This window comes from Prunus avium, chromosome 4 (assembly GCF_965620075.1).
Source record: "Prunus avium chromosome 4, drPruAviu1.hap1.1, whole genome shotgun sequence".
NCBI lineage: Eukaryota > Viridiplantae > Streptophyta > Magnoliopsida > Rosales > Rosaceae > Prunus > Prunus avium.
Window position 1 is genome coordinate 20,794,019 of NC_142287.1, and position 14,869 is coordinate 20,808,887.

A 14,869-nucleotide genomic window follows, 5' to 3' on the forward strand; every position below is an offset into this window, starting at 1 on the left:
GCTGGATATTAACAAGGCCTAGTCTTCAATTGCAGGGATGAATACTCAAGAAAGTAAAGTGGTTGATTTAGCCATTTCGTTGGGTATTAGACTGGGGAGTTGGCGTTTGAAATACTTGGGGCTTCCACTTTAATCCATCGGCAACAAGGTGGGTTTGGTGGTCTGATAGTATTCGGCAGTCAGCTCTTGAATGGGTTTGGTGTTGTGTGATAGAGTGTATTAGGGTGTATCATGAGTATTTTTGGTAGTTAAATAGGGTATACTTAGTTAATTTTACATTTAAATTTAAATATTAGGGTGTACTTAGAACATAGGGTGTACTCAATCAATTTTAGGGTTCGTTTAGCAGCACTCAATTTTAATTCAGGGATTTAAAAACTAGAGGTTTTTGTTTATAAATAAAAATAAAAATTATTAGAGGTTTTTTTAAAAACTGATATATAATCTAGAGATCAATTTGTTTTTAATAGAAGTTGTGTTATTGTTAAGTTATTAGTATCTATAATTTATTGGTTGATATGCTTTGTTATGTACCGTTTGGAAAATGTCATACAAATAAAGTATACTTTGTCAAAATTTCAATAAAAAAAATTTATGTTGGAAAAATTGGCCTAAAAATTAGCCCTAGTCATTTTTGAATCATGTGTCTGTGCCTAATGTGACACATTATCTAATTAATTTACTTACATATATAGAACTCATGATCCATATTGCCTACTAACATAAGCTTTAGCGTCCTGAATATATAAACAGTGGCTCTAGTTCCCTTTTAATTTCAAAACCACCAAACAGGTAAAGAAAAAGAGAGGCATTGGGGACAGCTTGATTGGTACACTTAGCAACTCTAAATCCATCCATAACTCTACCCAAAATAATAATAATAATAATAATAATCCAAATCAAAACGTAAACATAAACAATGAAATAATAGTCTCATAATGTATGGGTTGGTTGGAAAGGTGATGGTTTTGTAATTTATTTATATTATTTGGGGAAAAGTTGGCAACCGATGAATGTTCCTACTATGAAGATCTTTCTTCGGAATTATCTTCAGGCTAAGAGGCCAATCTTGGTCTCCCTTACTTATCAGCTGGGGTTCTGGATCAAGAAAATTGGAGGTGGTGGTTGGTATTTAGATGGATCTGTTATGATGCTCACAATATGTTTTTGACTCTGTACGGAGAACTATGATGCTTTTTTTAGATCATAGGAGGCTTTCTTTGACAATATATGCATAGTGATGGGATGTGTTACAATGGTTTTGCGATTGGGTGATTAGCTGGATCTATTCTAATACCCATAGTACGTTTTTAACTCTGTACGAAGAACTATGATGTTTTTTTTAAGATTATAGGAGGACTTCTTTGACAGTATCTACGTAGTGATGGGATGTTGTTTTAAGGGTTATGTGGTTGGAGTTTAGGTTGGTTTGTTTCGTATAAGTTGTTTGACTCTTCTGTTTAGTCAATAGAATGGGAGGTACTCTTTTCTACTCCGGGATTTTGTTTCTCTGGGAATGTTTTAACGAGGCTACTATTAACATGCTAGTTTTTACCATGTAATGTTCTTTTCGGTTTAATAAAATATCATCTTTTCTCAATATATATATAGAACGGAAATTGAACAAAAATATTGATTAACTTGTAACCACGAAATTTGCCAAATTGAAAATATGAGTTAAATTTGCCCGAGTAAAATACTATTTTAACATTTAAGCATAGAAAATATAAAAACGAAATTACTCTTTTAGCTGGCGTTGTACTTGCTAAGCTTAACTTAAATTTTTGACATGTTCATTCACATGAAGAATAATTAACAGTTATATAATATGGGCAGTCCCGATCTCTTGGACTACAGAGGTCCAAGAGATTTGTGGTCATTCACCATTGGATGTAAATTCAATAATTCACTCACTCTTGCACTCCTTTTAAAAAACTTTTTTGAACCATTGGATTAATATCCAACGGTGGGTGACCACAATTTCTTGGACTCCTGTAGTCCAAGAGATCAGGATTGATAATATGGGAGCTTATTTTTCCACTCTCCTTTTCTCCACTTACAGTCCTTTTTAATCAATTTTGTTCTTTTTCTTTCATATTCTACCCTACATTAATTTCTTTTTGGCTTATTTGTAGATATACCCCCTGAAAGTGTATTTGAGTCTCACGTTGCCCCTGAAACTCATTTTGTCTCACTTTACCCCATTTTCATAAAATATTAATTAAAAATTAAAAATTCAATTTTAAAACTTAAAATCCATAAATAAAATTAATTTTTTAGAAAAAAGAAGATAAAAAAAACAATTGCATCCCTACCCCTCCCCCTCCATCACCCCCTCTGCCTCTCCGTCCTTCTCTTCTTTCTCTCTATTACCCACAACTCAAACCTTAGCCTCTCTCTCTCTCTCTCTCTCTCTCTCTCTCTCACTTGTCTTCCCAACTACCCATGCTCACCCCCACCACGGCTGCAACCCACCCTTGAGCCTTACCCATCTCCCAAATCTTAGAATATATTAATGTTTTAATATTTAATATTTTTAATTAATATTTTATGAAAAATGGAGTAAAGTGAGACAAGTATGTGTGAACAATGAGATAAAGTGAGACAAAATGAGTTTCAGGGAGCAAAATGAGACTCAAATACACTTTCAAGGGATATATCAAAAAAATAAGCTTTTCTTTTTTACTTCACTTTTATATTATTTCTTTTTTCTTGATACTTAATTTTCCAACTTGCACACCATTTTTAGAAAAAAAATTCCTTGAATCCAGTAAGAAATAATAAACAAATGCAATATCACAAACCAATGCATACCCTTACACAAATGCAATCTTGCGAGTAGCTTTCATGAGGTCTTCCCAACTTTGAAAAATTTTGTTTGTCAGAGAGAGCATTTGTCACTTTTATCAGTGTCACAAACCATCCAATTTATATAAAACATAAATTATACATTGGCTACAATTATGAATAATGTTTATGCTTCACTACCTATCACATATTAGTTAATAAGAAATATATATATATAACATAAATATATAAACCATTGCAACTGCATTGGTTCTACGATAAAGGTATTTAGAGTTTAATTAATGAATGTATTAATTATTTAAACATGATTAGTGATAAATACATCTCCTAAATGCAACCTTTAAAATTATATAACTATCTCTCCCAATGTATCTTAGTATGAACTTAAATTCCAACTGTTTTCCCCAGCAACCAAAGAATGAGTGATAGCTCAAGCATAAAGATAGTGTGGAGTGTAGTCCTGTCGAATGTAAATCCGTACATTGTAATACCAGCTCTATTATTCTCAAGATACGTCACTGCAAATTGCAACAACCAATATTTAATAATAATATCATCAAATTAAGTGATACAAATAGCAATGTGCAAAATATAATATGTTGTTGTAATTATATAGTAAGACTTTGTTATTACTTTTATCACTTGGGCTAGTTATAAGAGCTAATAGCGACTCTATTGTTGATTATGATATATCAAGGATGATGTTAAGTTCAGTCACTCACGAATAACCATTGATGTATTTTGGTGCAAATCAAGTGTTAAGAATTGCAACACATCAATAATCATGATTAGGAATTTTCCACATGTGAGCGACTGACTATAGAACTACTAGGAAAAAACAGGGTTGAGTTACCTAGGGCTTGTCTTTTTTGATAGGAGATAGTACTATATGAATATGATGGGTCCAACTTAGCATTTTCCAATTCATCTTGATCATCACTTGCCAGATCGCTGTCTGATTCTCCGCCACTACTGGCAACCGGAAACACTCTCCCATTGGCGGCGATCGGATTAGTCGTTGGAGAATCTCCTTCGTTTGCATCAAACGAGTCTAGAGTGGCGCAAACATGCCACTTGGTAGCGAGACATGTGACTGCTTGGGCCTTGTGTGTGATTTTAGTTGCGCTGCGCAGTAAGATGAGGACCCCTGTGACTAAAGTTACGGAGCATAACTGTACCAAAAGATGAAACATCATTATTGAGGTTTTAAATTTTACTGAATATAATGAGTTTTTTGCCTAAAAAACTGTTGATGTCTAAATATAGCTCAACTACAATACTATAAAAATGACATATTGCACCAAGAACATGCATGATATACCGTGGTTCATTGAAGTCGAGTATCTGATTTTTTACTATATATAAAGTGTTTAGGGGTTCCACCACAGTGGTGGTGGATTCCCCTCCCTCTCCCCCAATCGCACCTAGAATCGAATTCCAATGGAGTTTCTTTTCTCAAATGTAACCACACAAAAAAGTGTTTAGGGTTTAAGTTCAATCCAACAACTTTGAACAAGTAATGTAACCAGGAGCGGAACTAGCCCAAGGGTTGTCCTAGATTGTAGCCTAGGGAAGGTTTTGGGAAAAGAAGAAATAATTAAACATATATAGCCTAATATTTTAAATTAAAAGTAAATAAAAAAAATATATACAATTGCATATCTTACCACACCAATAGGCATAGTCAAAGGTCTTCCACATTTGTATTTGGTGTCAAAGTTTATCCCAAACATCAATTTTAATCTTTTTCCATTAATGTATCTCCAAAAGTGAAGCATTTTTCTAAATAAAATTTACTTTTTTGTGAATAAAATGGCTCTAATTCCTTTTTATTTTCTTTGTGTTTAGAATTAGCGTGATTTATATGATTTAATGTATACTTTTATTTCTAGAAAACTATAGAAACTGTTAGTCTAAAAAAAAATTATAATTAGATTTTAAGCTAATAAAATTTACTTTTTTGTGAATAAAATGGCTCTAATTCCTTTTTATTTTCTTTGTGTTTAGAATTAGCGTGATTTATATGATTTAATGTATACTTTTATTTCTAGAAAACTATAGAAACTGTTAGTCTAAAAAAAAATTATAATTAGATTTTAAGCTAATAACTTTATCTAGCCCACCCATTAAAAAATTCAACCCATGACAAAATGCAAAAGAAGGCATACCGCAAGTTCACCAGATCTGTAGACATCAAGAATTGCAGTGGCACCGGACCTGGTTGTGATGAGCAGCAAAGCAAATTGGCTCCCTGTGACCAGAATCAGCGACCACAATATGAAGCCACGGTATCTGTGGCTTATGATGGTGAGGTGCCTCCTGATCCTAAGGTGCTCAGACAACACTGACCCCACATCAGATTCCACTTGGAACACGTTGGCAAAGTCTTGTAGCCGTAGGATCTGGAGGTAGCAGATGAGACGGAACAGGACGCAAACGAGGAAAAACACGGTCGTACGATAGAGCCAGGAGCACAGCTCCAGTGAGCATGCTATTGCGGCACTCATGTAAACGTTACCCAGAAAAGGGATCATTGTGGCTTCGGATGCGTACCACCATATCTTATATGCACTCTCCGCAGCAAAGCATGGCATGACAAAGATGCAAAGAAGCTTCAATGATCTCTGCACAGGAAAAAAGATAAAAAGAAAAACAAGTTTTGGCTAAGAAATTGGAATGACATAAATAACTTCAAATTTATTTTTACAATTCATTGTCATATCAATAAAAAGCCAAAATATTTATTATTTATAGGGATGGAGGAATTGGATTAAACTCACATTGAGCTGTTCTGTGTATTCCCTCCTCACCGTCTCGCTCTCATTATAAAGCTTATCAAAAAACAAGAACCTCCGGAGCCCAAACTTCCGGACAAACCACGAGAGGCACAAAAACGACACCGTCGCGACGCTGCTCAAGGACAATTGCACCACACAATCGTAAGGCCTCTTATGCTTTCCGTCGCAAGTGGCACAGGCGAACACAAAATGGGATATGGCTGGAACAACGATCCCAAACAAAATGAAAATGCTCCATGAAATACATGCTCTCCATGCATTAGATTGGTCCACGCACATCCACCATATGTAGGATCTAAAGCTCTTTAGCTCGTCTTGTTTGTGGGAAACGCAGCGTCCTAACTTGTTTCGGTTTAACAAGGCCTCCCTGACATCGTTTCTCATGGCGGGTTTCGGTTGATTTTGGGTTTGGGGTTGAATTTGTGTTCTTGTTTGAGAAGAACATGTTTGGTTTGGCAGTTTTGTGTTATAAATAGAAGGGTTTGTAGAGAATTGTGGAAACTTGCAACAGCTTGTGTTTTGTGATTTGTGAGTGTATTGACAATATGAAGTATATATTCCAAAAATATTTATGGTCAGGAATTTGGAAATTTTGAAGGGAGGACCTAGAGTTTATGATATCTCCCCATACCCCTTCTTTCAATGAAGAAGGGAGGAATGAAACACGTAGGTTTCAAAGAGTTGTTTGTTGTCATATACTAGTTGTATGAACCATATATATGAGATATCTTTTACATTCACTTATACAATTAATATATATAAATAATTTTTATTTTTTGGAAAAAGTTGAAAATTCATTTATAACCAAATTCAATTTCAAAGAATTGAAAGCATCCAAGCCCTTTGAATAAGGAGGGTTCCAACTCACAAATGCGAGATACAATGAGCTAAATAAAATACAATGAAACCAGCTCACTAGAAGTCAACTAAATAAAAACATACAAACATCATGGAAAATCAGTCAAATTGACCCAGCAATCGGCAAAACCGTAGAAGACGATGATTTTGGTACTCCGAAATCACCTTTAAAATATCTCATACTCCTCACATGTGAGTGGTAGAGGAGTTTGGAGAGTGAGATTTAAATTGCCAAAATCATCCCCTTTCTAAAATAACATCTTTTTATTCAATATTATTGACCGGTAAATAACATCTTTTTAATCAATATTGCAACTCATTGATAGTTACAAGGAATAAAGGAACTAGAGAATGACCAAGAGAAAAGAAAAATAACTTTACAATAAAACATGAAGAAAAATTAGATTCATACATCCCAAATGCAATGCAAAATTTGATCTCTCAATATGGGATGACAACAAAAATCGACAAAAAAAAGAAAAGAACGATCCTAAATATAATGTAGGATTATTTAGTTATGAAATCCCCACTGTCTTCCCCAACAACCAGAGAACTAGAGAGAGCTCAAGCATAAAGATGGTGTGGAGTGTAGTCCTGTCCAATATAAACCCGAATATGGTAATACCGGCTCTATTATTCTCGAAATATTTAACTGCAACAAGAAATATTAGATATTCATCACATCAACCTTTTCACCAAAAACATCATCTTATAATTGGGTCTTTTGAAAAATGATAATACAAAATGTAATTATGTTGCCCTTTAAACTTTTTATGAAATATCAAATATCATTTAGTATTTTCATCTCTACTACTATTTTCTTTTTACTCCTCTTCCTTATGTTAAAAAATAATCATAAAAAGAACTATTGTTTTAGTGAAAAATAAAATAAAATAAAAGAGATGGTATGTTTAAAGTTGGCTTACCAAGAGCATGTCTCTTTTGGAAAGAGATGGTGCTAAAAGCATATGATGGGATCAACTTGGTGTTGTCCAATTCATCTTCTTCAACATCAACCTCTTCACTGTCTGATTCTCCATGCTCTTCGCTGCCCACCGCCCCAGGCAACGATCGCCCACTGCCATTCTGAGCCGTTGCTACATCAAACGAGTCCAACGTTGCACAAACATGCCACTTGGCAGCAAGACATGTCACTGCTTGCGCCTTGTGAGTGATTTTGGCTGCACTTCGTAGCAGGATGAACATCCCAGTCACCAAAGTTACGGAGCATAGCTGTAACAAAACAGATGACAATTGCCATATAAGCTTTTGATGTTATATATTAAGAAAATCTGAATATGTGCCGTGATCAATTGATCAATTTCTCGTCACACCTCTATTAGACAGATGATCGGTGCCGTGATCAATTAAATGTGATCGAAAATAGTTTTATTTGACTCACCACAAGTTCACCAGCTCTGTAAACATCAAGATTGACCATGGTACTGGACTTGGTTGTGATGAGCAGCAAAGCAAATTGGCTCACTGTGACCAAAATGAGGGACCATAATATGAAGGCGCGGCACCTGTGGCTTATGATGGTGAGCTGCCTCCTGATCCTAAGGTGCTCAGACAACACTGACCCAACATCAGAGTCGACTTCAAACATTGTGGCGAAGTCTTGTAGCCGTAGGATTTGGAGGTAGCAGATCAGACGGAATAGAACGCACACGAGGAAGATCACGGTTGTACGATAGAACCACGAGCACAACTCCATTATACATGCTACTGCAGCACTCACGTAAACGTTACCCACGAAAGGGATTTGTGTGGCTTCGGATGCGTACCACCATATCTTATATGCACTATCGGCAACAAAGCATGGTATAACGAAGATGCATAGAAGCTTCAATGATCTCTACAAGAAAATTACCATGTCTATATATATGAGTCACACAAATGAAATTGAAAATCTATTTTATAATCACTAAAGCTTAAACCAAGTTACTCTGCCTTTTCAGGAAATTTCTTGTGCCATAGGGATATGATTCACTACTTTTTATTACACTTTTGTGCGTTGTATGCCAGATAACTTTCTACGAAGTTCCACCATGTTGGAGTAACCATTGTTCTTGTTATAACCGACTAAATTTTCCTATGTTCTTTAGGGTTTAATAGTAAAGTTTAAAAATATACTTCAAATTGGCAAACATATAATTCAAAAACATCATAACCATGACTTCCTAATGATCAAAATTTAATTATTAATGTGGAGAGTCCGCTATTCAGAATCAATTCAGAATAATTTAGACAATCGACTGTATGAATTATAGTGTCGGAAGAAGATGGAGCGGAGAAAACTCACATCGAGCTGAGCTGTGTATCCCCTTCTCACCGTCTCGCTCTCATCATAAAGCTTATCAAAAAACAAGAACCTCCGCAGCCCAAACTTCTTCACAAACCTTGACAAGCAAACAAACGACAAGCTCGCAACGCTGCTCAGCGACAACTGCACGACACTGTCGTAGGGCCTCTTGTGCTTGCTGTCACACGTGCCGCAACTGAACACGAAATGGGACATGGCGGGCACAAAAATCCCAAACAAAAAGAACACGAACCAAGAGAGGCATGCACTCCATGCATTCGATTGGTCCACGCACATCCATCGCAGATATGACCTAAAGCTCTTCAGCTCATCTTGTGTGTGCGAAACGCAGCGTTTGAACTTGTTCTTGGATCGGTTTAACAAGGCCTCGTCGACCATGATGTCATCTGCCATGCTCTAGGTTTGATTTGTTTTTCGGATTTGGATTTATTTCTGGGGGAGTTTGAGGAAGGAGGAGGGGACAGGACATGAAAGGAGGGTTTGACAGAACATTTATTTCATGCATATTGGTTTTGTTTGTTAGTTGGTTTTGTGTTAAATTTAAGTTGTAAGTTATAAAAATAGAAACTAGAAGAAGTGTTGCAGAGGAATGTAGAAATTGACCATATGGACATCTAGAAAGATCGATACTTTGTTCCTTTCAGCACCTAAAATATGAAAAAATAAATTGAAAAAAATAACTTCGTTCCTTTCCTTTTCTTTGATTTTAATAATAAACACATTTTAATTGGAAGGGAAAAAATAATGTGATTGATTTGGTCAAATAAGAAGGTGTGTGAGTTGGGTACGTGTTAGACAAACATTTGGTTTCATTTACATGGATTCGTGACTTGGCTTTCAACTTCTTGGTAGTTTATGTACAAGTCTATTTGTGCTTGACCAAAACCTACTGCTCCACAAAAAAATACCCAAAAATACTCACCAACTCATCCACCGAATTTACCAGTCAATGTTTCAACCAATAAAAAACTGATTCACGCATATTGCATCATAGAAAAAGAGTTGAGACAACCAAGAAAAACTTAACCTTGGATGGAGAAAATAAGTTTAAAACTTCGATGAAAGTCGAAAATTTTAAATTAACATCTTGTTTGAATTCATAAATGCATTTTCACTACTACAAAATTGTAAAACCACGACACAAAATAGACGACCGTGTAGTTTAAAACCGTCGTCGTATTTTAAAAGATGACGGTTTTACAAAAGCGTCGTGATATACCATTTTAGACACCACTAAAATAGAGTTGTGTTTTAAAAGACGACGTTTGTAAATTACAAAGTTCGTCTTTTAAAACACGCTAGGCTCCTTAAGTGAGTTCGCTCTCGACCTAATTTTCAGATTTCCTCCCAACTCATCTCTCTTGAACGAACTCTGAATTTTCCTCATCTCTCTTCCTCCCTCGTCGTCACAGATCTCTCTCTTCATCTGTCTTTCTCTTTCTGCTATGCGTCTCTATCTTGACCATTCGCTTCTTTTGCTTTGCAGGTCGTGATCGATAACGTCGTCTGCTCTCCACTGCGACTTTACTCAAGGTTTCTGAGCTCGCCATCTCGTCGGGCCGTCGTGGTAAGTGAGAGTTTCAATAAGAGATTTGGGGCCTTTTCTATTTCAAATCCCTAGTATCCTTTTACTTGGTACTTTCTCATCGATCTCCATCTCTTTCAGATCAAACCCACCGAAACCCTAAGCTTGCTCCTTCTGCAACAAAACCTCCAAAGCCGCGAAGGACTCTGCAACAGTTGGTCTGAAATTTCTTTTCTTTTTTATGTTCTTTATGATTTACCTATTATATTGTTTCAATTTGATTATGAGTTGTTGCTCTGTTTGGATTATGCTGGTTGTCTATTCATATAGATTTTTATTTTCTGGAGTGCATTTCTTTCATAAGAACTCTGGTCAGTCCCCTTTCTCAGTCTCAGGCTTTAATTTCTCGAACAGAGACGAGAGATGGTTTGTGGTTCATGAATTTTAAGGTGGGGTTCAGATAATCTTAGTTGAGTCTTGCTAATACTGCAGCTATATCATGTATATTTTAATCTCAGTTGATCTCTCTCTCTCTCTGTTTTTTTGTTTTTGGTTCTCTTTCTTGATCCACGGTATGTCTCAAAATGCATCAGATACTCAGAATTCGTATTTAGTTGACTACATGGATACATGATGGATATGCAAGGGATACATGAGGGGTTATTTTGTATTTTCTTTTCCAAGAACAAAGGGGAGAGGGTAATATTTTTTGGAAAAAAATGGATTGTTTGGAATTGTTTCTATAAAAGCGAGATCTGAGTGCTAGTTTCAAATGTTAAAGAAAAAATAAACAATTAATATTTAACTATATATTTCTTTATTGTCTTATCCCTGTATATGCTAATCTTTTGTCATATCGTCGTATTGTTTTGCATATCTTGTAACATATCTGTGCAACACAACAATGGATTATTAGCTTTCTTGTCTGAGATTTTTCCTTTTCTGATTTTTCGCTGACAACTTGACATTGATGTTCATTTTTATGCTTCAGTGTTGTAGTTTTGTCTTAGAATACTATCTGATATAATTCTTTTTCAATGCTGTAGTTCCGTTTGGTTTTCGCTTTAAAATTGCTACTTTATCAAATGCTTTGGTTTAATTGGTTGAGTATTGGCCAATGCTTGGGTGGTGGTTGAGCTCATGAAATATGGTTTGGATTTTCATGTCTGCTTTCCTTAGTTGCAGCTAGGTGTGTAAGCTTTTCCTTAGTTACTGCTTCAGAAGTAAATTCTGCTTGATTTCTGCATTTTGGTGTATAAACCACAATAATTCAGTGCTTAGTATTGTGAAGTTGTTATCCAATTAGAATGAGTATTGTACCAATGTTGATAATCATGTCTAGTGTGTTAGAAATGGATAAGATAAGTGAACCATATTGCTGAGATTACTGTCATTACTAAGATTATTGCACTTTTTGAGGTGATTTCCCCCCCACCCCTCTTTTTTTTTACACTAACACTGGTACTTTCCTTTCTTGACTTTGTGGTGCTAAGGGTAGCATTTGTTTGCCAAATATTTAGGTATTGCGTGCTAAGAATCATTTATTTTACTTTTTATTTTTTCTTAATTTGTGCGGCTGTATTTTACCTGAAATTAGAGTTCCTCTTTCTCTTTGACATGTTGTGATAAGTTTAATGGGTGATTTGCGTTTTATAAATATAAAGTGAAGGTCTTGGGATAATTTGTTCATGATCCAATTCTATCAATATATGTTTTGCAATTTTCTGCATAGTGTACCAAATCTTAAGTGAAGGCACTTAACTGTTATCATGACATGGTATTCTTCAGCATCGCAGTGTGGTTTTAAGATGTTCACTAGGGCTGCTGCAAGAAAGTTTTTCACTAACATCCGTTTGAACGGGTAATTCCACTTTAGCTTGTATAGATAGCATTCTGTTTGAACAAGTAACTGCACTTCAAATAGCAATTTGCAATAGTTTATGCTTACCTCTGTTGCTAGAATTTCAAACCCATTCAACCTATAATTTAACAAGCACTTGGTTTGGCTTATTTAATTGTCAATTTCAGGTCATGCATATCTCAACCATCTGAAAAAAAAAAAAATTAAATAAAAAAGTGGACAGGCAATGTTCAATTAATTATATATAATGCAAGAGACGTGTGCAGGTGATGATCCTAAATTATTAACAACGGGCTAATTTAATTGTGCATGCATATATGATATACCACTTTCTTTTTCTGCAATATGCTCGTGCATGTCACGTGCTCTGTGTACTTTCATGTTAGCAGAGCAGATCGTCACTTCCTTCATCTTTTATTCATTTTATTGCGCACTTAGAGTTAGAGCCACTTCTTTTATTAGTCATTGGGGAGAATTTAGCTTCATGTCGTTTTGCCTGTAATGTTGCTTCAAATAGCAATTTGAATATATGCATCTTTTTACTGCTTCTCTGTTATCCTTTTGTTGTTGAGAATCTGATATGTATGTCAATTTGATGTTTAGGAGCAAATAATTTTTCTGTTGGCAAAGCGGCTTGGAATGATGACAAAAATTAAATTATGTTTTTCTGTGCTTCCCTGATATTATAGATTCTTTTACGGGAAGAATGAACAGATGTTGATTTTCTGCAGGTGGTGCTTTGATGTTGAGGTAGTTTACCTATGCAAATGGTTCATAATTCGAATGATCGAGATATCTGTGAACTGGTGGATCAAAGGAGAACCTGTTAAGCATGCCAAATATGCTTTAGGAGCTTGTGCTCATGTCTGTTGGATATAGAACTGCTATGTAATTGCTATTAAATTTTTGAAAGAAACGATTTGGATATATTGGTAAATTATGAAATTACTATTGAATCTTCAAATTTTAAGAAAGAAACAATTTGAGTACATATGTATGAGTGGGTAATAGCATATTTGGATATGAATTTATTGTTCACAAAGCATTATGGTTTTATAGTTAAAATTGTTGTAGAGAACCATTGGAAGTGGAAAAAAAAAAAAGCTAAAATATAAAATCACTACGTCAGTTTTGCAATAAATACATGACGATAGTTTCAACGAAACCGTGATCTTTATAGTTGATAGACGACTGTATTTTAACAGTCAGTCATCTTTAGGGATAATAGATGACGATTTTTTTTAAAATCGTCGTCTTTTCAGCTAATACACGACGTTTTTCAACAAAACCGTCGTCTATAGATATCTATAGACGACGGTTTTAAAAGAACCGTCGTCTTTACATATAATAGACGACGGTTCTTTCATAAAAACCGTCGTCTTTACAACTAATAGACGACGGTTCTTTTAAAAACCGTCGTCTTTACATGTAATAGACGACGGTTAATTACCGTCGTAATTTGACATTTAAAAAGACGACTGTCGATTTAACGACGATTTGAAAAAGAAAAAGACGACGGTGTTTCCCCGTCGTCTATTTCAATTTTTGTAGTAGTGTCTTTTAGAAATTCTTAGTGAAAAAAAAGAGGAGAGATTCACTATTATACCCAATATAGGAGCTCAAATTATAAAAAGAAAAAAACGTATATGAAATGGACTTTAGAAACACACCCAAAGCCCATTTACAACAGTCAATAGGGCATCAAAGTAATTTAAGAATCAAAATTAAATTTAATAGGGCCAGCTGTCTTTTTTTGGATTTGTTTATAGAAATTAAATTGTGTATGGTTTATCTATATTATTAGTACTAAGAATGGGTATATGACTAAATATCTCAACTAAGATATTAAATGCCGATATTATCGGCGTTATTATCCCGATAATGTCGGTTTTTTGGGGGGCCGATATTTTCGCAACTATCCATGGAGTTATCGTCAATATATCGATATTTTTATCGATAATATCGGGGACGATAATTTCAACATTTTTATGAATGATTTGGGCAATATATGAAACCCAAAAATACATGAATTTTTTTGAAAAGCCTCCCCTATTGCGCATAGAGGGATTCGAACCCCTCCCCTCTATCAACAGCCACATCGCCTTATCCATCTCACTGAGGATGTGTTTGTGATTATATTTTTGGCGTGTAATATTTATAACGTCTTTAAAATGTCTGCAAGCTAATATTTATTATCTAGGATAAATTTCGATATTGAAAAAAACACCAAGGGGATTCGAACCCCTCCCATTTTATTCCTTCAACACCTTAACCACCATATCACTTATGTTTTTGTGAAAATATGCTAAAATATTTATATATATACATGGTTTTGTTTTGAATTCTTTTTGCAAGAAACAAATTTTCACATGAGATGAGAATGACTACTCTTCACAATATACTTACTCTACACATAGAGATGATGAAGATAGTGAAAATTTTGAACCTCATAGGAACACTATGTGGTACTAAGTCACTCATGTATCTTACTGACACTGTGTTGGAAATTGATGATATTGATGTCCTCCGTGCGGAACCTTTTGTTGGTGACCCACCCCCCAGTTTCAAGGCTATGCTGATTGGATCTTCCATCTTTGAGTCTTCTCCAAAGCAACCAGCTGATTTGGTTGATGAGAAATTTGAGATTGATGTTGGCGATTATGAGATTTTGGAGACCCCTAATGGCCCTTCGG

At 35.1% G+C, this 14,869-nt stretch overlaps 2 protein-coding genes and 1 long non-coding RNA gene across 3 annotated transcripts; 1 reads left to right on the plus strand and 2 right to left on the minus strand.

Annotated features, from left to right (window-relative positions):
* Positions 1 to 3,100: 3,100 nt before the first annotated feature.
* Positions 3,101 to 6,061, minus strand: LOC110751615 (uncharacterized). The gene is made up of 4 exons (XM_021952115.2): positions 5,589 to 6,061; positions 4,977 to 5,432; positions 3,662 to 3,980; positions 3,101 to 3,326 (listed from the first exon to the last, which is right to left on the minus strand). Exons 1-4 carry the CDS (start codon positions 5,988 to 5,990, stop codon positions 3,193 to 3,195), a joined length of 1,311 nt encoding a protein of 436 aa, XP_021807807.2. The 5' UTR covers positions 5,991 to 6,061; the 3' UTR covers positions 3,101 to 3,192.
* A 918-nt stretch (positions 6,062 to 6,979) lies between these two features.
* LOC110751594 (uncharacterized) lies at positions 6,980 to 9,183 on the minus strand. Its single transcript, XM_021952091.2, has 4 exons — positions 8,770 to 9,183; positions 7,867 to 8,322; positions 7,391 to 7,697; positions 6,980 to 7,116 (listed from the first exon to the last, which is right to left on the minus strand). The coding sequence occupies exons 1-4, from the start codon at positions 9,181 to 9,183 to the stop codon at positions 6,980 to 6,982; spliced, it is 1,314 nt and encodes a 437-aa protein (XP_021807783.2).
* Positions 9,184 to 10,107: 924 nt separating this feature from the next.
* On the plus strand, positions 10,108 to 13,167 carry LOC110751609 (uncharacterized). Its single transcript, XR_015835446.1, has 3 exons — positions 10,108 to 10,357; positions 10,457 to 12,176; positions 12,908 to 13,167. It is a non-coding gene; the product is annotated as an uncharacterized LOC110751609 (long non-coding RNA).
* Positions 13,168 to 14,869: the final 1,702 nt, after the last annotated feature.